The 24,664-nt window shown below is 49.5% G+C and overlaps 1 protein-coding gene across 1 annotated transcript; it reads left to right on the top strand.

Annotated features, from left to right (window-relative positions):
* The first annotated feature begins 207 nt into the window (after window positions 1-207).
* On the top strand, window positions 208-13,439 carry UBL7 (ubiquitin like 7). Its single transcript, XM_054565162.1, is given in 12 exon segments — window positions 208-325; window positions 1,725-1,937; window positions 2,728-2,847; window positions 6,900-6,982; window positions 7,760-7,844; window positions 8,400-8,457; window positions 9,197-9,330; window positions 9,591-9,640; window positions 9,885-9,926; window positions 9,928-10,053; window positions 10,634-10,756; window positions 13,046-13,439. Coding segments are annotated over 12 exon segments (1,212 nt in total). The 5' UTR covers window positions 208-285; the 3' UTR covers window positions 13,184-13,439.
* The last annotated feature ends 11,225 nt before the right edge of the window (window positions 13,440-24,664 follow it).

Raw genomic sequence — 24,664 nt, 5'->3', positions numbered from 1 at the left:
TTCAACAACCCAGCACGACCTACTGACTTTGCGTGCTTCCCAAGACAGCGTGGGAGTCACAGGGCTGTACGCGCCACACCAGGGCGCTCTCTCACGACTCGCGCCCCCGAACACTTGACAGAAAGTAGTACATGAGGGCGAAAGCACCAAGAAGAAACCGCGCGGGGTATTTCAAAAGACAGAAGCTACATCCTCCCCGGAACCGGAAGTTTGCAACCAGCGCCACTTGCCGCCAAATTACTATTTACAAGGGGCGGAACAGCAGCGGGAACTGCAACTTCCAGAATGCAGCGCGGAACTTCCGGTTTCCGGCGAAGGGACTGGAGTGAGTGTTTACGCCGGCGGCTCTGCGGCCGGGTTCTTTCCGCGGGACGGGTGAGGGCGCTGGGACCCGGGCCGCGTGGGCTCGACTCGTGATGACAAGTTAGCTGGTCCCAGGGGAGCGGTGGGGCCATTGCTAAAGAGTGTCCTTCCCACTACTTAGCTATCTGTGACCTTGTGCCGGTGACTACCTTTCTGGGTCTCGGTTGCCCTGTCTGTAATATGTGGATGGTAATGCCTGCCTCAGTGAACGATTGTGAGGGTTAAATGAGATATGGTATGAATAGACCTGTTACCTCCTCTATTATGAATCTGGACATGGGAGATACCTTGAAGATGGCTTGGGGCCTGTTGAGGAGCCTGTCAACCTCACAACCTTTTGTATTGCCCCTGCTAGAGGACTCTTTGGAAGCGATAGTGATTATAACCAGTAATTTTCTTGCCTTACAAGATTCTTCAAACCTCAAAATCTCTGATGCATTGCTGGGGCACCCATATGTGCTAGGCAATGGGATGGTAAAAGCAAAAAATACAGTCTTTGCTTTCAGGAGCCCCCAAGAAATGGTTGGGGGGGGTGGTGGTGGTGGTGGTGGTTGTGAGATTGAAAGTGAATAGATATTTGGAATTCTTTGCCCTGAAGGAATGTGGAGACAACAGAGGAGGAGGAGAGGGGACAGAGGAGGTAGTATTTGGGTTGGTTTTGGTAGGAGTTTGCTAAGCTTTGCTGAGAGGCCAAAGAGAAGAGGAATTACAAGCAGTGTTAGCAGGTGAGCAGAGGTGTAAAGTGAGGGAACTTGTTTTGAATGGAGGCTTTGTGCAGGTGGGGTTATGTGCTGGGGAGGGTGGGACAAGGTTCTCTTGGCAGGAAGGCTGGCAGAGTGAACAGATGTAAATATGTTTGTCAGACTGTGGAGTTTAGACTTATTCATAGAGGTGATTTAAAGTCATTGGAGGAATTCTAAGCAGAAGGGTGACTTGATCATATCTATGTTTTTAAATGAATTGGGTGGCAGCATGGATTTTTGATAGGTAAAGGCAAGAGCCAGGGAACTTGTTATAAAGCTCTTGTAATAGCTCGAGCAAGAGGTGTGAATGAGAAATGAGTGTACGTAAAGGACAGGGTTGGATGATCTCATTTGAAACTCACAACATTGCTTTAGGTGGGCTGATGTTTTTATGTGTACTTTAAAGATGGAGAAACTGAGGCCTAGGGAGTTGAAGTTCCATGCTGTCCATCATAGAATGAGTTGAGAGGACCCCAGATTCTACTTCTGTCATGATGCTGCACCCTGTGCTTTTCCTGCAGTGTCACACTGAGTTATCTGTCATCCAACCTCTTGGTGGGGTACTGGTAGAGTAGGGTGGTCAGTCCTTTAACCACTAAGGGGTCATTTCCTTTACAGGGAGAAAGAGAGAGCGTGAAAGAGAGAGGATGTCTCTCTCAGACTGGCACCTGGCAGTGAAACTGGCTGACCAGCCACTTGCCCCAAAGTCTATTCTTCAGTTGCCAGAGACAGAGCTGGGAGAATATTCACTGGGGGGCTATAGTATTTCATTTCTGAAGCAGCTCATTGCTGGCAAACTCCAGGAGTCAGTTCCAGACCCTGAGCTAATTGGTAAGTCTCTGAACTAGAAATGGGCTACTGCTCTGATCTCTTTTTGGGAAAGACACTTCTGGAATTACAGGGGTAAATTAAGAAGTTGAGATCTGTTGCCTCATAATGTTAACACTCTAGGGAAGTGAGTGTTGGGTAAAAAGAAACAAATATCGAATAATAAAACTATTGGTTGCCATTTCAGTTGTGTATTATTCAGAACTACTTTATCACAAAGTTCCTTAACTATGACATTATTGAATTCTTTTTGAAAGGGCAAGAATTTGGGGGTGGGATAGGGCAGGAAGAGCTGGTCGGGGGAAGCACGCCAGTATATGGCATTTTGAGTTGGTCCTAAGGAATGATTAAAAGGGCTTTGTTTTTTGTTTGGTTAGTTAGAGGGAAGACAGTAAATGAAAGGACAATGGCAAGGGCATTCTAAGAAGAGGGAATTAAATATAACAATTATATTATTGTATAAAGGTCATTTTTAACAGCTAAGGGATCCAACTGGAAAAAACTGTGTTTTCAATCATATAAACACTGGGTTCATCCTTTTTTGTTGTTGCATTTCTCCATTCATTTAAATTGAGCAGCCTCCACAATGTTAAGCTTTAGAGCTTTCTTGTTTGCACATCCTGTATTTTATGAGTTTGTACTCGCTAACAATTGTTATTAAAATGTATTTATTAAATAACACTACTTTGTAAGTATATATCATTCTCTAGTTATTTGCCTAATTGAAATAAGGTTTAGAAACTGTCTAAATTGTTTTGAGGAGCAAATTATAAATGGACAGTTCTTTTTTTAGATCTGATCTACTGTGGCCGGAAGCTAAAAGACGACCAGACTCTTGACTTCTATGGCATTCAACCTGGATCCACAGTCCACGTTCTGCGCAAGTCCTGGCCTGAGCCTGATCAGAAACCTGGTGAGTGACAGTTGGCCCTTAGGCAGAGCTTCAGTAGAACCAAGGGAAGGGTCTTTGGTTTTTTGAGGCACAGGCCTGGCTGGATGGAAGAAAGGGGTAATTTACTGAAATAGTAATAGAGGATAAATATCTTTATTACTTAATTGGGTTAGACCACCTTGATAAAACAAAATGAAGTTTTGAGCTTCTCGCCACCAGTACCAATAATGGATAGGGATTTGTTTCTCTACTTTTTAAGTTCATTATCCACTGTTTTAATGGGGTAAGAAATATGTGTCTATTTAAATTTGTTTAGGTTAACAGTTTATTTCTCAGTGAACTTTGTTATCTTTTCGTTACGGTTCTTATTAAAAAAAAAGCTGGGGACTCCTTGTATTCTTCCAGTGCAGCAATTTTCAACCAGTGTGCCACAAGAATTTTTAAAATATTGCAATACCAGACTTTAGTCAGGGACACTGACCTCTTTTCCCTTACATTGTCAAGTAAAAAAAAATGACAATGGCCAACACAACAATAGCCATCCTGTGTGAATGAATCAAAATTACGCTGTTTTAAAAATCAGAACAATATATTATATTTTTTGATGTGCTGCAGAATTTTAGTAATAATTAGCTTTTGTGTGCCATGAGTGGAAAAAGGTTGAAAATTGCTGCTCTGATACTGTGGTTTTTTCTCTTCTTTTCAAATATTCCGGCAAACTGCCTCAGGCATTGACTTGTTCCGTCAGCTCACTCCTCCTGCTATAGTGGTAATTTATTTTTCTAAAACTTGAAAATACTTCAGCAGTATTAAGGTAGCTCTTAGAGAAAACACACAAAGCCTCTAATGTCTTTTGGATTTATTCATAAAAGGTGCTGCTTGGAATTTATAACTTAAATTTTGCACCTGTGTTTTAAAAGCCTCTCCAAGGATAAAGCTAGGCTATATAAAAAGATTAGCTTTGTTAAACTGGCAGTTTGATACTTTTATAGTCTTCACGGTTGCTGTGACTGGTTATCAGCTTGAAATATACTCTCTTTTCATATCTAAACATAGAGGAGAAAGACCTTTTGTACTCTGATGGGAAGTGAGAAAGAAAAAGGTAGTTCTGATATCCAGAGGTTGGCCTGGCCCTCAGTTAGGCCTTGGAACGTGAACTGTTTCACAGATCATCAGCATCTCTAAGGCCACTCAGAGACTGAAGTGGATTAAGACAAAAACAAGTGCCTCTCATTTGTGAACGGAGGCAAAAACCTGAACATTGTCCAACCACAAAAATGACCAAATATCCCTCTATCCTGGCTATTATGAGTGACTGCTGCTTCTTTCCAGTTTCAGTTTTTGCCTTGCCCTAGTTTTCCTTTAGATAAGAATTATTAAGATACCCAATCAAAAATTCTCCCCCACTTCCAGACAGCATCCAGTCCAAAACAAGAACCCACCTCCTTAAACTTACCCCCAAATCACCGAGCCAAAGCCCAAATCCTGTAGTTAAGTCCTTTCTAATAACCTCTTATAGATGTGCCCCTCGGAAATCAGTGGTGTGCATTCTGCAAGTGAGCCTTACTACTATTTGGCTGGAGGGCATTGACAGAAGGAGAGTAGCATTTGTTGCTTCTTCTAGCCAGATTGTTTCTCCTTAATATCTCATTTCACCATTACAGTGGCCCTGCAGGATAGGTAACAAAATTAGCATGTTATAGGTGAGGAAAAAGGATTAGAAAGGTATTTATTCAAGGGCACCTACTTAGAAAATGAATTCAAATGCTGGGATGTGAATGCAGGTTTTCCTGGCTCAAGACCCCATGTTCTTGTCACTGGGCTGGCTGCTTCCTGCTTCGAAAGGTGAGAATTAACTCAGAGATGTCCCAGAGACAACCTTGACTCTTAGCTGATTATTCGCTTAAGATATTAAGAGTCCTTTTCTCGCCCCACCCCTTCTGCCTGAAGATTTTTTTAAGTTGATTTTTAGAGAGAGAGAGAGGAAAGGGGAGAAAGAGAAATATACATGCGTTTGTTGTTCCACTTATTGATATTCATTAGTTGATTCTTGTATGTGCCGTGACCAGGGATCGAACCCGCAACCTTAGCAAATCTGGACGATTCTCTTATCAGCTGAACTATCTAGCCAGAGCCTGGAGATTTATTTCAGAAACAAATGGACTTTTAATTGGGAGGTAAAAATAAACTTTTAGACCTGAAAAGAAACTGTTTTGTGATGGCATTTTAGACACTGTGTTCTTCCAAAAGGAAGCGCATTTCTATTTTTTCCCCTTTGCATTTTATTCATTTATTTTTTAATTTACATTCATTTTTATTGTATGTTTTCCCATTACCATTGCCCCCCCCCCCCCATACTGTCTCTCTCTTCTACCTCTAGGAAGCACATTTTTTTTATCTCCCACTAGATTAGCACTTGGAGAAGGAGAATCTGTCAGACCTTCCCTTCCCACCTAGATCTCTTTGGCGGTTCTCCGTGATGGGTCACACATCCCTTCAGGACCTCCTCAGCCTGCTGTTTGAGCCAGGGGTGTGTTCCCCAGGCTCCAGTCCCCCCTCCCCGCCCCAAAAAAAGACTTGCTCGTCTTTCAGAGCGCCTCATTTTAGGCCTCCCTGCCTTTCCATGTGTTTTCACTTAAGCTTGGACTACCTTCTCTCCCTAGTAATCATCAGCTCCACCTTGAATACCCTCTCAAATGATTTCTCCTGGGAGACAGCTCTTTGTCCTAGCTGTCCCTGTTAGTAATGGCTGTCGGCTTCCTGTTCCTTGTGCTCTAGCTGGGATCCCCGCCTCAGCTGAGGTCCTCAGCGTGGTGTTTGGTAATTTGTTTGATCTAGTCTTGTTTCTCCTGCTGTCCTAAGAGTTCCTCGATGTCAGGGACCCTTATGTTTTGCATTCTTGTGCCTTGCCCAAAACCAGGCATGGAGTAAATGCTTAGTATGTGTTTGTTGAGTGAATGAAGCAGGCGATTTGCTTAAGGTGAGTATTTTTCAGGAGAGGTAATCCTCACAATTAGGATAGGTGAGGATGTGGTTCCACATGGAGCCACGGGGGGGTGCCATGCGCCGTGCTTTGAGAGTGGTGCTCCTGGAGTGAGTTGGGCAGTACACAGTCTATAGGATCACAAGTGGCCATTGTAGGTGAGGGTAACCACACTTTTAAAAGTGTGACCCAGGGTGAACTGCTTACCTGCTCCCCCTTCTTTAACCCACATTTGTTCACCTATGAAATGGGCTGATGTCCTAGGTAGTAGAGCAACTAAGGAAAACTAAGACAACTGCTAAACTTTCTTGTATATACGCGCGTGCGCGCGCGCACGCACATACATACATATTAGTTTCCAAAAATCAAAAAGGAACTTTGAGTCCCAGTGAAACCCTTGATATCGTGCATGTGATGAAAGTTTATTTAAGAACACTAGGAGTACATGTGTTTCCTGGTCCCTCTTGTATTTTTTTTTTTTAATTAAAAATAATATTAAGAAAGTCCGAAAGAAAATATTAAAGAGAAAACGATTACCCTGGATCCTGCCACCCTACTAAGTGCTGTCCTGTTCTTTGTCTCTCCCCGCGCCCCACCTTGGACCACATGCACACTGGCACGTTTTACGTGGTTTTATTAAATAATGCACACACAACTCTGTGTTCTATTTCTTTTAACATATTGTGTCTATGTAGCCTCATGTTGTTCAGATGGCTTGCAGCACTTAGTACTTTAAATCACTGTATAAAAATCTACTGAGTTGGTTATACCTTCCTCCTTTTCAAATGTGAGAAGTCTAAAATTCTTGCAGTGGGATGTTGATCAGAGCAGTCTCTTTCATGTGATAAGATCCTCTCTGCTGGAACTGGACTTTGATTATCTTTGATAGCCTGAGGATGCTTAGAAGAGTGCATTTTTCACATCTGTGTTATAAATGGGTTTTTCTGAGTGGGCACTCACATTGTTAGTGGGGTGATGAGGGAGGGGACCTGCAGGCCAAGCTGCACCTGGCCACATGCTGAAATGATGTTTTGTGTCTGCAGCATGGGCAGGGCCTGGGCTGTAGGGTAACTGTGTGTCTTGTCCCCAGAACCTGTGGACAAAGTGGCTGCCCTGCGGGAGTTCCGGGTGCTGCACACTGCCTTGCACAGCAGCTCCTCCTACCGGGAGGCGGTGAGTGTGTGCTGTGCAGCCCCCTGCCTGAGACTCACCAGACCTGCAGGAGAGTGTGAATGCTGGAGAGTGGTGTAGAGTGGGAGCTGGGAGCCCGTTGCCATGGCCACCAAGAGTTCCTCGGGGAGTTTTTGCCCTGTCTGTGGGTCTCAGTAGAGCCCTGTCTTCCCCCAAGGAGGCTGTCTCAGCTAGGTAGTGTCGATTCCATCTAGAGATAATGATACAACCTCTTCTGGTATTGGCCTCACAGAATGAATATGATTACAGCCAAAGGATCCACATATGGTCTCCCCTGGGCCTCGTTCTTGGAATTTGGCTGAACTGCCTGCCCACTGCCCCTCACCTGGGTTTCCTCACTGCGAGATGCACTGGTGTCTTTCTGTAGGAGAGTTGATAAGCAAAATTGATACAGCTGCAAACTTCCCGATATATATGGCTATGAAATGATAGTCGTATGGAGATTAGAAAGGACTTTTGGGACCTAGAGAAACCTTTGTTATTGGCTTGTAACAGAGCTTTTATTTTGGAAGCTTTAGAGGTATAGATGGGGGAAGGACTAGAGATTGACGGTTTGCTATGATAATGCCTTTTAAAGAAAAAAAAAATTGTTTCCCCTCCCGTAAGCCACGATCTCTGAGAAGAAAGAGGTTCATCTGATTCCGGGGACTGTTGTTTTGTTGTGGTGTATGTGCAGGCACTCAGAGGGAGCAAGTACTTAAGCAGAGTGTGGAAACCCGCTGAGTGCATTGAGCTCAGCCCTCCCCATTTCTCCTGCAGGTCTTTAAGATGCTCAGCAATAAGGAGTCTCTGGATCAGATCATTGTGGCCACCCCAGGCCTCAGCAGTGACCCCATTGCTCTCGGTAGGTACAGGGCTGAACTTGAGGAAGTAGCTGTGGGAAAAGCAGAAACCAGAAGAAGGCGGTCACCCTAAAGAGACTCTGACCGTCTTTTGAAGAATCACTGGTCTTGCTGGGGGGAGAGGGGAGAACCAAGACGCGTTCCGCATACCTAGCCCTCCAAGAGCTGTCAGCCCCTCAGCCTAACTAACATCATAAATGAAACTGTGAGGATGAAACTGTGAGGATGGTTTGGGCAGCAGTTAGCCCAAACCATAGCAATCAGGGAAGACTTCTTGCACACCTTGGTGGATCAGGCAAGAGCCTGGAGGTAACGGGAAAAGAGGCTGGCGTGTTGGTGCCCAGTATGTGACTTAACTGCAGGGCAAGGTGGTGAGCAGAGAACAAGATGGAGAGCACTCTGTTGTGCTGCTTGGTGCTTTGTTTCTTCCACTTCTTACATGGGGTGCTTTGTGGTCCTGTGTCCCCGCTGAGCTGGTTGCCCTGAGGCCTAACACTTCTTCTCCCTCCTGGATCTGGCTAGGTTTCAGTCTCTGAGGTGAGTCCTGTTCTCCTTAGGGGTTCTCCAGGACAAGGACCTTTTCTCTGTCTTTGCTGATCCCAACATGCTTGATACGTAAGTATACCCATTTTATTGAAGAGTACCCTATCTCTCCTCATACAGTCGGTCCAGAGCCTAAGGGTTGCCCTGCATTGGGCTCTTGGAGCCCAGTTCTTGACTGCCCCCAAGTCTACCTTCTGAATGTGTCAGGAGGTGAGAAGGAGCAGGGAGCTATGGGGAGCGACAAACCCAAGGGCAGGAACACATATTGCTGTGGAGGTGAAGCAGGGTCTGAGGGAGGTGGCCCTGTGGGCTGGGCTCAGTTTAGTTCTCATGCGATAGCTATGAAGGATCCTTCGAAGGATGTGAAGCTGGGGAAGGAAGCAGGTGCATAGATCCTTATTGTTTTAGAGCTGGACGGGACAGCAGAGGTTTTGTCTCTTATTTTGCAAGCGAAGAAAAAAGCTCTCCCCACCCTCGCCCCCTCAAAGGGAAGAGAGGGGACCTGGGAAGCAGTGGCAGAGTCGAGACCAAAGACTGATCCCTGAGCCTCTCAGGCAGTCCTATCCCATAATGCCGAGGGGAAGGGGAAGCGTTTACAATGGACCCCAGGACTGAAGGCCTTGACGCTGTGGCTAGGGGCAGAGCAGAGGAGGACAAAGCCAGCTGGAAGGAGGTGCTGGAGACCGAGGATTTTAAAGGCAGGCTCAGGGGGCTTTTGTTTGTTGATATTTCTGAGGGCCACCCAGGCTTTTGTCATGGCAGGCGTGCTCTTTCTTATTCACCCTTGGGTTTCTTCCTGCCCCTGTTCCAGGTTGGTACCTGCTCATCCGGCCCTAGTCAATGCCATTGTCCTGGTTTTGCACTCGGTGGCCGGCAGCACGCCGCTACCGGGGGCTGACTCCTCTTCCCGGAGCACGCCCTCCAGCTCCTACCGGGACATGCCAGGTGAGTCCCAGGAGAGTGCCGTGCAGGCCCCCTCCGGAGCCGGCAGTGGCCCAGGAAAATGCTTTACTCAGCAGCTATGTATAGCGCTGGCAGAGGGTGTTCCTCGGGAACTCTCGGTTTGAGTCAGGGAGTGCATCTGTCCTGTAATTTTCCAAGAGAAGAAATGAAAATATGAATTTGGAGAGTATCTGAGCTGAGATTCTGGAGCTGCGCCTGTGCCTTTCTGTTCTTCCTCCTGAAATCTGTTCTGTCTCCTCCAGGTGGCTTCCTCTTTGAAGGGCTCTCTGACGATGAGGATGACTTTCACCCAGTAAGTGGCCTGGCTGCCTGCCCTCTGGGGAATGTGGTCCCAGGGCCGCTCCCCTCCCTGGGACCTGGAGCCCAAGCTGTGAGGTGGTGACAGGCCCTTTGGTGTCCACATCTGTGCTATACTATTGCTTTCTGAACCTGGCAGCTTGAGGAGTCTCCCCAAGAACTGTACAAGGAACGGGGGCGGGGTTATCTGGGACCGTCACAGGGCCACTTTCCTGATTCTGGGTGCCTCCCTTCTCCAGAGGGCCAGGTCCACGCCCTCTAGCAGCACCCCCAGCTCCCGCCCCGGCCTCCCTGGGGTACAGTGGAGCTGCTGGACCCCGGCCCATCACCCAGAGCGAGCTGGCCACTGCCCTGGCCCTGGCCAGCACTCCAGAGAGCAGCTCTCACACACCGACTCCAGGCACCCAGGTATGGAGAGGGGGCAAGAAGAGGGAGGCTGGGATCCCAGGGGAGAAGCTCCCCAACGGTGGGGTGGATTTGCCCTTGCTGACCCTGGTATCTGGTTTGAGCTGAACTCTGCCTGAATCCTCGCGGGGTTTCTCACTCTGCGACCTTTCTCTCACTCGCCTTTAGGGCACAGAAGTCCAGGGTGTAGCACAGTCTTGACTGATTCCTCCTCCTGAGTAAGTCAGGAGAACCTTCCCTCCCATTAAGTGCGCTTCCCCATCCCTGACACATTAAGGGCCCAGCCCTCAATAGCTTAAGCATTTCTAGTGATTTCCGGTCACGCCAGCTTCCGGTGCTAGGGTCCTAGGCTAGGTCAGCGGCTCGACTCCATTTCCCTGGAGCGGAAGAGAATGGAGCCTTTCCTGCCCGCCTGATGAGCCTTTAGGTACCTACCTCTGTGTGGTTGTCTCAGGCAGGCCCCAGTTGGAGGTGGTAGTTGGGCGTGCCGGGGGCACCGTGGGGTGATGTGACAGCAGTGTCTATGTGCCGGGAGATTGAGATGGCCCTGAGGGCGGCCCTGACCACTGGTTTGTCTCACTAGGGCCATTCCTCTGGGACCTCACCAATGTCCTCTGGTGTCCAGTCAGGGACACCCATCACCAATGACCTCTTCAGCCAAGCCCTACAGCATGCCCTGCAGGCCTCTGGGCAGCCCAGCCTTCAGGTCAGTCTTCCCCACTCCTGGTGCCCGTGCGGCTTTCCTGGTTACTTTGGATACCGAGCTTTCTTCTGCTCTCTGGGGGCCTTCCCACTTGGCGTGCTTCACTCTAGGAACAGCAGGGGCGTGGCAGTGTAACAGGAGGATGCTCACCGCAAGGGCAGTAATCCCTGTGACTTCCACTCCTGCACCCGGTGACGGTGGCCTGGCTGCGCTGACCTCCTGGCTTAGAAAACTGACTTACGGCAGTTTTGGTCCATTCATTCCGTCATTCCGCGAGTGCTACCTGAGCACCGAGCATGTTATACTGAGCTTGGGGCTGGGTCCGGTTCCTGGGCTAGAGATGAGCCGTCCTCATTCCTGCCAGAGGGGCGTCAGGCAGTTAGCTACTGAACTTGAGGAGCAACGGGGCTAGAAGCCTGGCCCAGGATTGAGGTGCGGGTATAGGTCAGACAGAACTTCTAAAGAAGGGATGTTTAAGCTGATTGTCAAAGAATGAGTTAGAGGTTGGGCAGGCAGCGAAGGGGTTGTTTGGGGTGGAGGGTTGGTGTCCAGGCACGTGCGGAGGGGCATGTGACATTCTGAGGACTGCAAGGCTCAAGGCAGCGTCCTCGTGGAGAAGACCCTGAGATGTGGAGCCGGAGAGAAAGAGAGCAGGTGCCCGCCTGCATGTGCGGAGCAGAGGGCCTGGGCAGCGTGGTCACTAAGGGAGCCGTGGCGGGTTAAGCGGGAGTGACACCATCCGTTCCGCTTCATGGCACGCTCACCTTAGCAGCCAAGCGGAAGACCCACGGTCTCTGTGCGCAGCTGTCTGCTTCCCTGTTTCCCTCACTGCTCACAGGAAGCGTGGGGCCGAGCGTCATCTCTGGAACTTGCCAGAGTCAGTAAGCCAGGATATGGTAGAGACCGGGTTTAAACCCGTGTGGTTTTGTCTACCCCGTGTGGCCCAGGTGGACAGTGAGGGGATTGGGAGCAGTGCCTGTGGACAGCTTGTCTTTTTTCGTTTCTTCATCTTAGCCGGACGCCTGTTCACCTTGTTCTCCAGCTCAGGAGCTTTCGGTGGTTCCACCAGGCCTATAAACTGAGTCAGAGTTGGTCGTGTGGTTTTCTTAAAAGCCCTCCACACCCTCCCCTTCCTGCCTGCGTGAATTTACATTCCTTCCCCATTGCCTTCTCCTTTCCGCAGTGCGAGCACATCATTTCCCCTAAGTTGTACGCTTACCTACTTCATGAGATAGAGAGACTGACGAAGTTTTGAAGGTACTAAAAGAAAATATGGGTTAATTGCTTTAAACCCTTACAGTTGCGAAGGCTTTTTATAACTGAAAGTCAAAATCCAGGGGCCGTTGTCGAAAAAGTAATATATTTTGAGTTTGTAAAAGTGAAAATTTATGTGTATCAATCCAAACAAATAAGGAAAAAAGAAAACAGGCAAAGTCTGAATGCTAACAACAAAAACATTTTTCGTAAAAAGGAGAGAAGCCATGAACTGACTATTCATGGAAGTGCAGTACCGATGGCCCCCAGACCATGTACGTCCTCACAGTCCCATTTCTCAGAATTTGTCCTGGACGTGTTTGTGCTCAAAGAAAATGACACCTGTACGGAGTTGGTCGCTGCAGTGTTGTTCCAATGGCAAAAGATTGGAACTAGCCCAATTATGGTACATTTCAGGACATCCACGGTGCTAAAACATGTCATGGTTATTAAAAAGGCCTTCAAGTACTGGCATAGAGAGATGTCCAGGCTACACTGAGAGCGTTAAAGAAAAAAGAAGAGGGGTATAGACGAAGAGGAGGAACACGACAAAAGTGTAAATACAGTAACGTGTTTGTCTTCTCAAAATAAAATTGGTCATCCAGGTTGGGGATGAGAGTGGATGCAAGGAAGACGTTTTTGCTATTTATCATGCTCGAAACCAGAACTAAGCAAAAATCTTATCCTCCTCACCCTTTTTGTTATGTGCGCGCGTCTGCGTGTGTGTATGTCTGTTCCTACACATAGTAGGAGGAAGAAAGTAGTCTTTTGAACGTCAGACGTTGAGTAATTTGCTTTTTTCTTTGATTCTTATGTTAAAATTTTCTTTTTTAAAAAATTGGATAAACTTTTAATTTGTTCTTTAAACCCTGAGTCTCTCTTGTAGTCTTCCTAGAGATCCTATGTTGTGTGGAACTTCAAATCAGCGAGTTTGCGGTAGGACAGACCCACCCTTTTCTCTCCCCTCAAAGGACAGACCTAAGCGCGTCTCCGTAGGATCCCATCTAACAGCTTTTCCCTGGTCCTGTCTTTCTGCAGAGCCAGTGGCAGCCTCAGCTGCAGCAGCTGCGCGACATGGGCATTCAGGATGATGAGCTGAGCCTGCGGGCCCTTCAGGCCACTGGCGGGGACATCCAAGCAGCTCTGGAGCTCATCTTTGCCGGAGGAGCCCCATGAACTCCCCGCTCCTCCTGACCCCCAACAAACTGCCAAGGTGTCTGCCCACGGGAGGCACTCCTGGAGGTGCCCCATCTCTCCTTTACCCAATACACCTGACGGTTGACCTTCACTTTGTCCAGTGCCTGGCCTTTCTGGCTGATCCGCGCTGGTGGGGGCAGTGGGGCAAGTGTGGTGTGTGGGTCTCGGTGCTGTGACATCGGGGAGCACGACTGGCTCTTGCTGCTGGGCCGTGGCTGGAGAATGTTAGTCCCACGTCATCGGATGCTATGTGATGCCCATTTTCTTTCAGGAAAAGTTTCCAGTAATAGTTCCCCTACCCTTTCGTGCTCTGAGGTGTGGCATCCTCAGGATGTGCCTAAGGCTGGAGAAAGGCTGCTGCTCAGTCTCCAGAGTAACAGCTTGTTTCAACTGTGTCCAGACGAGGTTGTGCTTTTTAGATCACTACAGTCTGAGGAGTGGCTAGGTGGACTTTCAGAGGAGCAGCTAGGGGCAGCTTACTCTCCACATCATTTCCTCTTCCAGAGGCTTCCAAAAGATTCCTTGTCCTTCCCCCCCAGGCTAGTCTTATCTGACATTCTTTGATGCCTATTTTGTAATGATGCCAGAATCCATGCCGGAGAGCTGTGCCAGAAGGCACGTCCCCCTTCTCTGTCCTGAAGGCATAAATGTAAGAGTAGTGAAATAACATTACCAAACACCACCACTAACAGGCACAGGTCTCAGCCTTCATATTGAAGGATGGGCACCAACCCCAAGCTGCTGCTCCATCTGCCTGAGCTCTAGTTCCCCTTGGCATGGTGTTCCCTGCTGCGCTGCAGACATGTCCAAGTTGAACAAGTAAGTTTTGTGTGCTTTGAATACTTTCAGGAGAAAATTTTTCCCTTTAGATTGTGTTTCAAGAGAAAGTTGCCAAGAGGTCTGCCTAATCCAGTGCCTTCGGCAGATGTTTGTTTCATTCACAGCATCACAATCGTTGTCATTCGGCTTCTGCTTATTACCTGGGACAAAACTTTGCCACTTATAAAGACCGCCTACCCTGTCCTTTGTTCCCCAGCCTTGACCCCCAAGGGAACCCACGGAGCAAGCCTGCTCCCTCTGCTTCAATAGCATGGCTTCAGTTAAGGGGGCTAGTGTAATTCACCTGTTCCTTGACCTCGAGTTTTGGTCCCCAGCACATCCTGTTCTCTCTGGATGACCTCCAGCTTATCTGTGATAGTCCTAAAGGGAGATACTTAGGAGCAGCACTATTCCAGAAATGGCCCAAACAGCATAGTATTCTTTCCTTCTTCCAGAAAATGTGAAGTCTCTCCACATTTCCCTCTCAATCCTAGAATTAATGTTGAGAGGTGTTTGTATTGGCTGAGAAGACTCAGACTGAACCCACCAGGCTTCTTGGGGCCCAGCCTGTTTGTGCTCAGTGTGCTGCCTAGAGCCCAACTGCGTCTTGTGGTTAGGGCAGACCAGGAAGCCCTGTTTTTGAACCCGATGTCTCTGGCTTGTTTGTGGTGGAAACAAAGGTCGGGTCCTTCCTCATAGGCCTGCCTTGGTCAAACGGGGCTGACATAGCTCATAGTCCCCATGATACAGCCGGCCAAGAGTGGGTTTCCATTTTGTGGCAACTCGTCCTGTGCCCCCAGGGTCTGCCTTCAAAGGCACTGGGGCTCCTTAACTCCCTGCCCTATTATGCTGTGGAACATTTGGGTAACCCTGTCCTGTCCCTGGAACTGACCCCCAAATACCAGTTACATTGCTTCCCAGAACTGAGCCATCTCCACGATTTCTCCTATCCTTCTTTGTCAGCTCTTTCCTCTGGGGTCTTGGCAAGTTGGCATTGCTTCCTGTGGCTGTGTTTTGAAGTCTAATAAGTGTCCCCACTGAGCCTTGGCTTTCCATGGGCCAAGGACCCCTTCCTTGCCGTTGCCCCCTTTACCCTTTCAACAAACACTCAGCCTCTACTCTGTGCCAAGTAAAAAAGGTGGGATTCTTGCTTCCCAGGACCATGTCAATGTTAAGACAGACAAACATTATGCTAATACCTGATGAGAACTGGGCCAGGCTGGTCCAGTGGGCATGGGACTCATAGATAGGGAAGCTAACTTGGGTTAGGGGCTGTGTGTGTGAGGGAGAGGAGGGAGAATTTCTTGGAGACATTAGCATCTAGCTGAGACCTGAAGGGTGAGAAGGAATTGGGCAGGAAGGATGATGCACTGTGTGGCCTGGGTGCAGGGAAAACACAGCTCCTGTAGCCCTGTGGGGCAGGGTTTGTTTGGAGGTAGACAGAGATCATTTTAAGCCATGGGAAGAGTTTGGACTTACCCTAGGGACAGTGGGGAGTCACAAGAGAATTTGAATCAGGAGAGAGAGTCAGGTTTGCACTTCAGAAAGGATATTGGCGGCTATGTGAATAGATGCAGAGTGGGCCAAGCTTGAGGGAGGGAGACCAGTGGAAATGTTATGATCCCTTGAGAACTGATGGTGACCTTACAGTGTGGGAATAGAAGAGAGTAGTGGGTGGAAAGAAACTTGGAATTTGTGATATCGCAGCTTGGGAAAGGTAAGTGTGCTATTAGCTCCATTTATTGGATGGGGACACTAAAGTTGAGAGGTGAGATCATCTGTCCACAATTTCAGGGTTAGGTAGTGGACAAGTTGGCTTTAGAAACTCAGGTCTGTCTTCTGCCAAAGTTGACATCCTTCCCACTGCTGCCTGTTTTTTCTGAGTGTGGAGGAATAGGAGGAGGTGCAGGGTCTGATCTTTTAGGAGCTTGGGCTTAGTCTTAAGGGCAAAAGGCACCCCGTGGATGGTCTTAGATAGGGTAGTGGGGGGCCAGGCGTGTATTTGAGATACTCTGACAGCTGTGTGGAGGCTGGATTTGTAGGAAGTGAGGCTGGGAGTGGGAGGCCAGCTAGGAGGCTTGCTGCCTCCAGACTAGAGCTGCAGCAGGGGAGCTGGGAGGAGGGAGGGGTGTGAGATGGAAAGGCAGGCGAGATGGGGGAGAGGGAGGGAGAAGGCAGGCAGGGTGAGAGTGTGTAGATGGGGGTGCAGCAAGAACAAGGGGGTGGGGTTGGAATTAGGAATGCAAGTGCAATTTTATACATACTGAGCCGGGGTGCTATGTGACGCCATGTGGGGATGTCTTGTAGACGGTTGGATATTTCTAGGATGGAGATAATGATCAAGAAGTTTTAAGCTGACTCGGCCTGTGTCAAAAGAGAAGGGAATTCAGCTTTTCAGGGACAGGGAAAAGGCACACCCACTAACAAATTAGACTTTATAGGAAATGGTGACCGATGGACATGGAAGAGGGCGGGAAATGCTGCTTCTGGGAAGGTCAGAGCAGGAGTCTCTAAGCTGATGGAGTGGGAGAAACTGGACAGAGAAGGCTTGGTCAGTGGTGTGAGATGTCACAGGGAAACCTAGTAACAAAAGGGCTAACTTTGGACTTGCTGATTTTGAGCCATGGTGAGCTTGCGGAGATGGCTACAATGGAACCAGAGCCCTGTCGCACTGTGCTGTGGCTATCGTGGTGTGCCGCTGTGGGGGAGCACCGCAGAGAGCGCAGTGCTCCCTGAAACCTGAGGGAAACCATCAGGGGCCAGCTGAGGTGGGAGCAGGGCTCTGAAACCCTCAGAGCCCGTCCCGGGGTTGTCACAGATGAGGGGGAAATAAACACAAAATGTCTCAAACACTTCTCTGTTTGCCGGGAGAGCAGACAGGGCACTTCTCTCCTACCCTAGAAGGCCATGGTGCATACCCCTAGTGGGGAAGGCCGTGTTGCCCTTTGTTCCAAGGCTTTTATTGAAAAATTTATTAGTGGGCTAGGTAACAAGAATGCATATGTACACTCATTACATTAGCATGTTAAGTTTTACAGAGAACAGATACCTTTAAGAAAACAAGTGACAGGAATTCACTGATTTACATGGGTCCGAGAGGAGACCGGTCTAAACAAAAGAGAATGAAGACAAGGGCAAGTGCCTTAATGATAAAAGGTAAGGGGTGTAAATAATGTGAAGGTCCTTTGCAGCATGAACTGACCAGAGATGTGAGGGAGGAACAGAGCACACACTGAAGAATTTACTTTTAAGCCTGATTACCCCAGGACACACCAGATCTGATTTAGGACTGTTCTTCCTGCACTGTTTCAAGCCTGAGCCAGTGGCGGGGGGTTGGGGGGGAACCACCAAGAGATAAGGAGACTGCTTCTCGGCTGCAATGAGGACTCTGGCCGTGTTCAAGCCAAGCTGAGAGATGCAGGGGCCTTTGTGCCCCTTCTCTGTGTCCCCCAATTTCTTATCGGCTGCCCATATCGATCAATACCTGTCTTAGGTTGCCCCTCCCCCGGGGGGTCTTACCCACCCTTGGCAGGGGCCATCCCATGGCAAAGCAGAGAGGCCAGGGGAACAGGTCAAGTCGCCTCAGGAGCCTGTTTCTCCAAGGCCGCCTGATTATTTCCAGCCGTGGGGCCCTCCAGCCTGTTGGCAGTATTACAGCTCCTGAAACCAGGCTGGGCATTTCCCAACAGAGCCCAGTTGCAGGGTTTGAGGCCTGAATAGCTGGGGCCAGTGGAAGCAGAGAGGGCTGGGAACTCTGGAGAAGCTTGCTGCCTAGGGGGTGTTTGGATTTGGGGAGGGGACTGAGTGAGCTTTTGCGGTTCAGCAGAGGTGAAGTTGGAATGATCATGCGAACTTTTCTAGGAAGCTAAGGAGGAAAAAAAAGGAAAGAGACCCTGAAATAGAATATGCAGATATGCAGAGATGGGTGAGTTTTCTGAACAGATCCCTTTTCCTGATATAACTCAAAATTCGGCTGGTTTGGCACAGCTTGTTGGGCACATGGGCCCGGCTCTGCTCCTCTTCTCAGCCCCATCTGGCCTGGGCCCCAGACCAAGCTTTCTGAGCCTTCCCCTGAGGTGGCCTCTTACTGCCTTTGCCACAGGTCTTGGCAGTCAATGTTTGGTGAAGATGTTGTATATGGTGGGAGTTATTTAGGCCTCCCTCTGCTTGCCCAGCCTCTCCAAGCCCCCTCTGGCCCTGGGCTGGAGTTAGGTCACATTGGCTGTGCCCCTTGTTTCCTTGGACCTGTCCCTGTCTGGCTTCTGTAGGTTCTGCAGTCGCTGATAACAGGATTCAGCTTCCTCCATGTTTGAAATACTTCTGCAGAGACCCAGGCACTGCCCTGTTCTACTTTGGCAAAAGTGGCTAACAGCAATGCAGTACCATAGTGCTCATTTATCAAGTACCCTTTCTGTGCCAGCCGCTGAGCTAGGCACTCACATAGGCTATCTCAGTTGATCCTGAGAAATAAATATTATCTCCATTTACAGATAAGTGCTTCCTGTTAAAAGGACATGACTGCTGGGAAACTGGCCTTTCCAGGGATTGGGTGGGATTGTATCAGTGCTGTCCCATCAGTGTACCCACCTGAGGCCTTGTGTCTGGCTCACAGTTCTGGATGCCACTCAAAGGGGTGAAGGGTCTGCCCACCACTCATCCATCCTGGAAGTGGCAGCTTGAATCCTGGGGGAGAATCAGACTTCTAAGTCAGATCCACTGAGGTTATGATCTATTCCACAGATGCCGTAACCTCTTAGAGCCTCAATTGTGTCCTGTTTAAAATTTTCCTCAATTTATATAAGTAGATATTGACAACCTTTGTATCAGAGATGCCAGCAGTCACAGAACTGGCCTGGTGAATGTTGCAGATGACTAGAGTGAGGATCCTGACAACGAGGCAACCCAAACAAGAGGGACAGAAACCAGGACAGTCGAGGGTCTTGTGGTAGGGACCAGAAAACCAATTGCTCTCATGGAAGATGGGGTATCATTTCTTCTCCTGGGCTCAGATTAAAACTCAGTCTTTGTCAACTGGTGTCCCAGAAAGCCACACCTGGGTGAGAGTTGGCCCAAGGATTCCCCTGAGCTCAGATCAACAGGATTTAACAGCCTGGCTGGTATCTCTGCTCTATAAGGCAGTGCCTTTGGAGGGATTGTAATCTGGAGCAAAGAAGGCAGTCCAGCTTTCTGCTCAGGCTCGCTCTCACTGTTGCATTTTGATCTGACACTAGATCTTTGAAGGAGGTAGACACGAACCAGACTGCCTAGCACTTAGGAGGGTCTCAGTAGAACTTTGTTAAATGACTGACTGATGTCCTAGAAATTGGCCAGGGTTGGAAGACCAAAGCCCCATGAGTACCGAGTTGGACTTGGGGTTTTTTACTTTGAAAAAATAGATTTAGAAGGGCATGGCTGCTGTGTTGAAATCCCCGAAGGACTCTGTTCCAGGAAGAGAGATTAGACATGGCCTGTGTGGCCTTAGGGGACAGATTTAGGACCACTGTCGGGGAGAGAGTCTTCCTCTGGAAAAGGCTGTGTGTCAGTTAAACCAGACAGGCAAAGCTGCTGTGGGGGTGAGCTCATTGTCACCGGAGGTATGTAAGCAGAGGCTGCATGATTGCCATAAAAGATTGTTGTAAGTGGCTCCCAGGTTGGACTGTATGACATCTGAGAATTCTAATCTCAAGAACTGGGCTTCTTGGATCACCATATCCAAGAAAGAAAGTGAACTGCTTGTGGGAGACTACGTGTCCACATGCATCTCTTTTCCTCAGGTGGCGCCAGCAGGCCCAAGGATTACATCAGAGATGGGAGGTTCCTGCAGAGGTAGTTTTAAAAGCATATTTATTTCAACCTACAAACCAGAAAGCAGTGCAAAGGATAGAATGAGAAAGCTTTGTCTATCTCTGGCTTGGATAGGAGAACTGCTGTTTCAGCTCCCTGTAAACAAAGAAATGGAGGCCTGGGCGGAGGCAGGACTTTGCCTAACTTGGGTCAGTGGCCAAGCTGCAACTTTGTCTTTGGCCTCCAGGCCATATGTATTCAGGAGACTGTTAGTTTAGATGGGTTCCACGTGGCTCCTATGAAATCCTGCTCTGCCTCAGGCCCTGGGCACAGAGAATGGAGGCTCAGAGATGGATTTAGGGGTCGGGGTCGGGTGGAGGGAGCAGTTTGCCTCCAGAAAGGCTTGGGAGTATTTACAAGATATATGATCTACTCCGTTAAGTTGCCACTCTGTATGGAGTGGCCACCAGGCGGCGCTCCTGCAACAAGCTCAATGCCATGTGGGTAGAATTTGGGGTCTAAGGATGCTGGAAGCCATGGGTGGACCTGTTACATTATTAGGTGAGCTGAGTGCCCTGATGGAATGAGAGAAGGTCTGTCTCTGCCAGTCTTCTGTCCATTACTGAATATCCCCTCTGTGGATTTTTACTTTTTGTCTCCCAATTTGTCTGCCCAGACTCCAATCTTAGCAATTTAGGATAGGGCCAATCCGATAAATGCACCTGCAGTGACTAGGATAGAGAGCAGAGATGCTGGGAATGTTGACCCTGAGGGTTAAGAAGAGGTGGCAATTCTGAGAAGTTCGTTTAGGGTGGGCTGCGCTGACATCTGGAGGTTGTGGCTCTGTGCTGGCCTATAAGGAAGAGGCAGGCTTGGATAGGTGGGAAGTGGCAGGCACTGGAGGGGAACAGCCTGACAGGGTTTAGAGCTGGGTATGCGGTACGAGGCCAGCACAGGTCAAGGAGGGTGTCAACATAAGAACTGTCCAAACCTGTAGAGAATTCCTAGGAGTTTCTTTGAGCCAAACTGACAACAATTGCCAGGAAGCAAAATCTCAATGGAAGTGTTCTGGAGGATGGCATTTGCGCAGTTGATTTTATACATCAGAATCAAAGGAGGAGATGTCAGGGGGGCGGGTTACATGAAATCCATTGGTGGTAGATTAAGGGGGCAGGAGAAAGCAAAATGAGGGTAGGGGGAAATCTGTGGGAATAGATTAAAAAGTATAATGGGGAGACACATATCCTTTTACATTGGTGAGTACAAGATAGTCAATAACATTTATAGCACATAGAGATGGTGCTCATGGGAACAAGCTAACAATGAGGGTGCTGTGGTCTCAGTGCTCTGGTGCCAGCCTGGTTGTGCCCTGTGGGGTCTGGAAAAGGATTATTTTGACATTTCAAAGGTATTTTATCTTAGATGCGAAAAGATAGTAGACAGGCTCACGGTAAACATTGACATTTGTTAAGGAAGGTACAGGCCTAGGATGTGACTACCTGCCATGACCCACTTTTAGTTAGGAATGTTTGTGTTCCTAACAGATCATCCTGTGCAGTTACTTTTGGACTCTGAGTTTGTGAGGCCCACCACGCAGGCCTCTCCGGAGCCTGTTATGCTTAGTGTGTGGCCCCTTTTACGACCACAAGGGTTTCCTCTGTGCAGTTTGCCTGGTTTAGTCCTAAGCCCCTTATGGTCTTCAAGAGTTGGGCCAAGTTCAGTGGTAGCTAAGGTTGTGGCCATGCTCATGCCTGTGAGATAGCCATGCCTGCACACAGTGAGCACACAATAAGGTGGACTTCCCAGATGTGGCCTTCAGCCATAGACATCTTACTTTTGAATTATTTACCAATATTTTAAAACTGATAGTTTCAAAAAACCTCAATTTTCAGCTTCTCTTGAAAAACCAGACTGTTACACTGGGTATACTTCCCATGTCCCCCATGGGCTAGGCCGGAGTAGCAACTGCCCTGTAGGCAGGGCCTGTGCTCTCCTCTCTGGCTTCACTATTCTCAGGATCTCCCTGGTCTCTGCCCAGTGTGGGGGGTGGGGGGGTAAGAGCGGGGGCGCAGTAAGAGTTGCTGTTGGTAGTAGCCAGAAGGCCTAGGTAGGCACCAAATTCTGAGAACTAGTAACGGGGATGGATCTAGCAGGGAGGGCTCTTGTGGGCTAGGGTTTCTATACTACCATCCTAAACCTCCCACAGGCTTCTTGTTAGGGTTGGGTTGCCCCTTTGAAGACCAAGTGTAGCTATGGAATGAGGGCTGAGGAAGGGGTCGGAGGGAGCTTGGAGAGTGGAGGAATGCTCAGAGTAGGGTCCTGAAAGACTGCTTGGAAGGCTGAGAAGAGCTCCCAGGGTCTCTGCTCCTTTGGGCCTATGAACCTCAGGGTTGTGTGTGTCCATCTCTCTGATTTCCCAAGGCGCCTTCTTGGCTTTGGCTGTGCCTGAGCTGCCCTACAGGGAAGATCCCGTCAAGGCGTTTTTCCCTAGATAGGAGCCCCCACACCATTTCTTTCTCTCGACCTCCTCCACTCTCCCATATGTGGAGTCCTGGGGAAGGGGCGGGCAGGAAGGTGCCTCCACCTCAGACCTGTCAGCATCCACACCTGTTGCTTCCTTTGCTGGTCCATTTCCCATCGTCGTCTGGGGGCGGGGATTGTGCTCCTGTCCTTGGTCCAGGCCCAGGGGCCAGCCGTGGCCTCCAGTGAGGCAGGCAGGCCCCTGTCAGCACTCGCACCATTCTTATTTTATTTCCCTGTGCTGTCTCAGGCAGGGAGGCCACACACAAACACCGGTCCTGTGCTCTCCCCACCCCAGAGACGGATACCTGCTCTCCTCTATGCCCATACTCTAGCCACCCTCTCCCTCTCTAGAGCTGCCACCCAAATCATGGGCCTGGTTCTCACCTCCCCTGGCTGCCTGTAGCCGAGCAGGAGTGGGCTGCCATCTGGCCCTGGCCCTTTGCCCCTAGATTGGCTGGCTTGGGGATGCCCATTGGTGGTGAAGCAGGTGCTGAGCTGGCCATGGAGGAGCCCAGCCAGAGGCCCACCCTGGGATATGAGGTGGGATGGTCTTTAGCACTACCCGCTCACTCCCCCACCCCCGGCCTGGAAAAAAACTTCCTGGCACCTGCCCCAGATTCTATCTGCTGCCTTGGTGCTTGGGAGCCTGAGCCTGGCCCCTGGCCTGCCCTCCTGCCCAGCACCTGGTAACCTGGGCCCTGTCTGGGCCTTTCGGAGGATTGTTTGGATCCGGACTCCAGCCTAACACAGCAGGCAGCAACACAAGGGTGCGTTGCATTAAGAGCATTATGATGTAGAGGATAAGAGTGTGGGCCCCAGAGATTGCCTGAGCTTTAATCCCAGCCTTTCTCTAACTCTCTCTGACCTTGGGGACATCACATTCTCTCTCTGGTCCTTGGGTTTTCATTTGCAAAAGGAGCCAAATGCTACCGCTGCTACCTCATAAGATTGTAAAGATGAAATAAAGTGAGGCTAAGAAGCGTGCACAGAACATAGTAACCCAGTGTTAGCTATTGCCATTGGAGTCAGAAAACCCAGGTTCTCATCATGGCTCCACTGGCTGACCTTGAGCAGATCCCTCACCCTCTGCGTCTGTTTCCTTCTTTAAATGCGGGGTTATGCTCTCTCGCTGAGGGGGGAGAATGTAGGTGGAAGTGGCCTTTTTTTGCGTTGTGAGTTGCTGTGCACGTGGGCAGTGTTATCATTAATTCTGAATTCTCAGTTCTTAAGGGCAGGGGCAGGCAATTTCTTAATTTGCTTACCTTTGCAGAGAGGGCAGACACTGAGGGTCAAACGGCTCAGCGCAGGGGGCCCTGGGCTTGAAACAGAGTGTCAGTCGTGGAGGCTAGCCTGTGCCAGGACATGCCGCTGGCTTCGAGGCCATGGGTGTGGGTGCAGCTGGGGAGGGGCTCTTGGATGGTCCACAGCCTCCCTCTCTGGGGCAGTGTGCCTCTGGGCATCATGAAGTTGTTGGCCCCACCTACTCTACCAGGAAGCGAGCCCTGCACCATCTCTGGAGGCATCTTGGTTTCTTTCCCCTTTTGGCCTGTCGGGGGTATCTTGGGGCTCTTGGGGAAGACAGAGGGGATATAGCTGGAAACAAAACGTGGAAAGGTAAAGCAAAACTTCCTGGTAACAATACAGTTCTGGCTGTAGATGAGGGCAGAGGGCTGGGGCTGGGGCTGGGGCTGGGGCTGGGGCTAGGGCCAGGGCAGCCTGCTCCCTGTTTCAGCTGGTGTCTGCAGTGTGTGAATCAAGTTCAGCTAGGCGTGTGGGCCCTGGAGGCTCACATGGATCTCTGCTGCCTACTCCTCACCCTGTCTCCCCTCAATGCAGTCCACCTGAGGAGAGACATGTCGGTAAGCCATGTCTTTACAGACATGGGATGGGATCAGTGGTTTTCCCATCCATGGCTCCCTCAGGCACAAGCCAAGGTGGAGGAGGGTCTGTCCCTCTCTGGGCAGAGCTGATGGGTGAGCTGCCTGGCCTGCTCAGGTGATGCAGAGGGACTGGGGCGGACCTGTCAGGGAATCACCACTGGGACATCAGGCTGCCTTTAGTAGCTCAGCCCTGTTTAGCTGGTGAGCGGAGATCCCCTAGAGTTGGTCTGACTCTGCCTCCTCATAGTGAGTAACCACGCAGGATACCCCCGCTTTCTCTGCTTGGGTAAGGGGCCTTCTTAACTATATCCCCCGGCACTCACATGGAAATGAGTTTGGATTTTCTGAGCACGCACCAGCTGGCTGGGGGGAGGCAGCCCAGAAGGCTGCTGGCTGGGGAAGGGGGAGAAGGGGGAAGCGTGGGGAGGGAGCCAAGCCGAGATGGCAATTCCAC

The sequence above is a fragment of the Pteronotus mesoamericanus genome, unplaced genomic scaffold (genome assembly GCF_021234165.1).
Source record: "Pteronotus mesoamericanus isolate MK-2021 breed Mesoamerican mustached bat unplaced genomic scaffold, CSHL_Meso_final contig_100, whole genome shotgun sequence".
Lineage (NCBI taxonomy): Eukaryota > Metazoa > Chordata > Mammalia > Chiroptera > Mormoopidae > Pteronotus > Pteronotus mesoamericanus.
The sequence above is the reverse complement of the archived record's forward strand: the minus strand, read 5'-3'. Positions and strand labels throughout refer to the sequence as shown.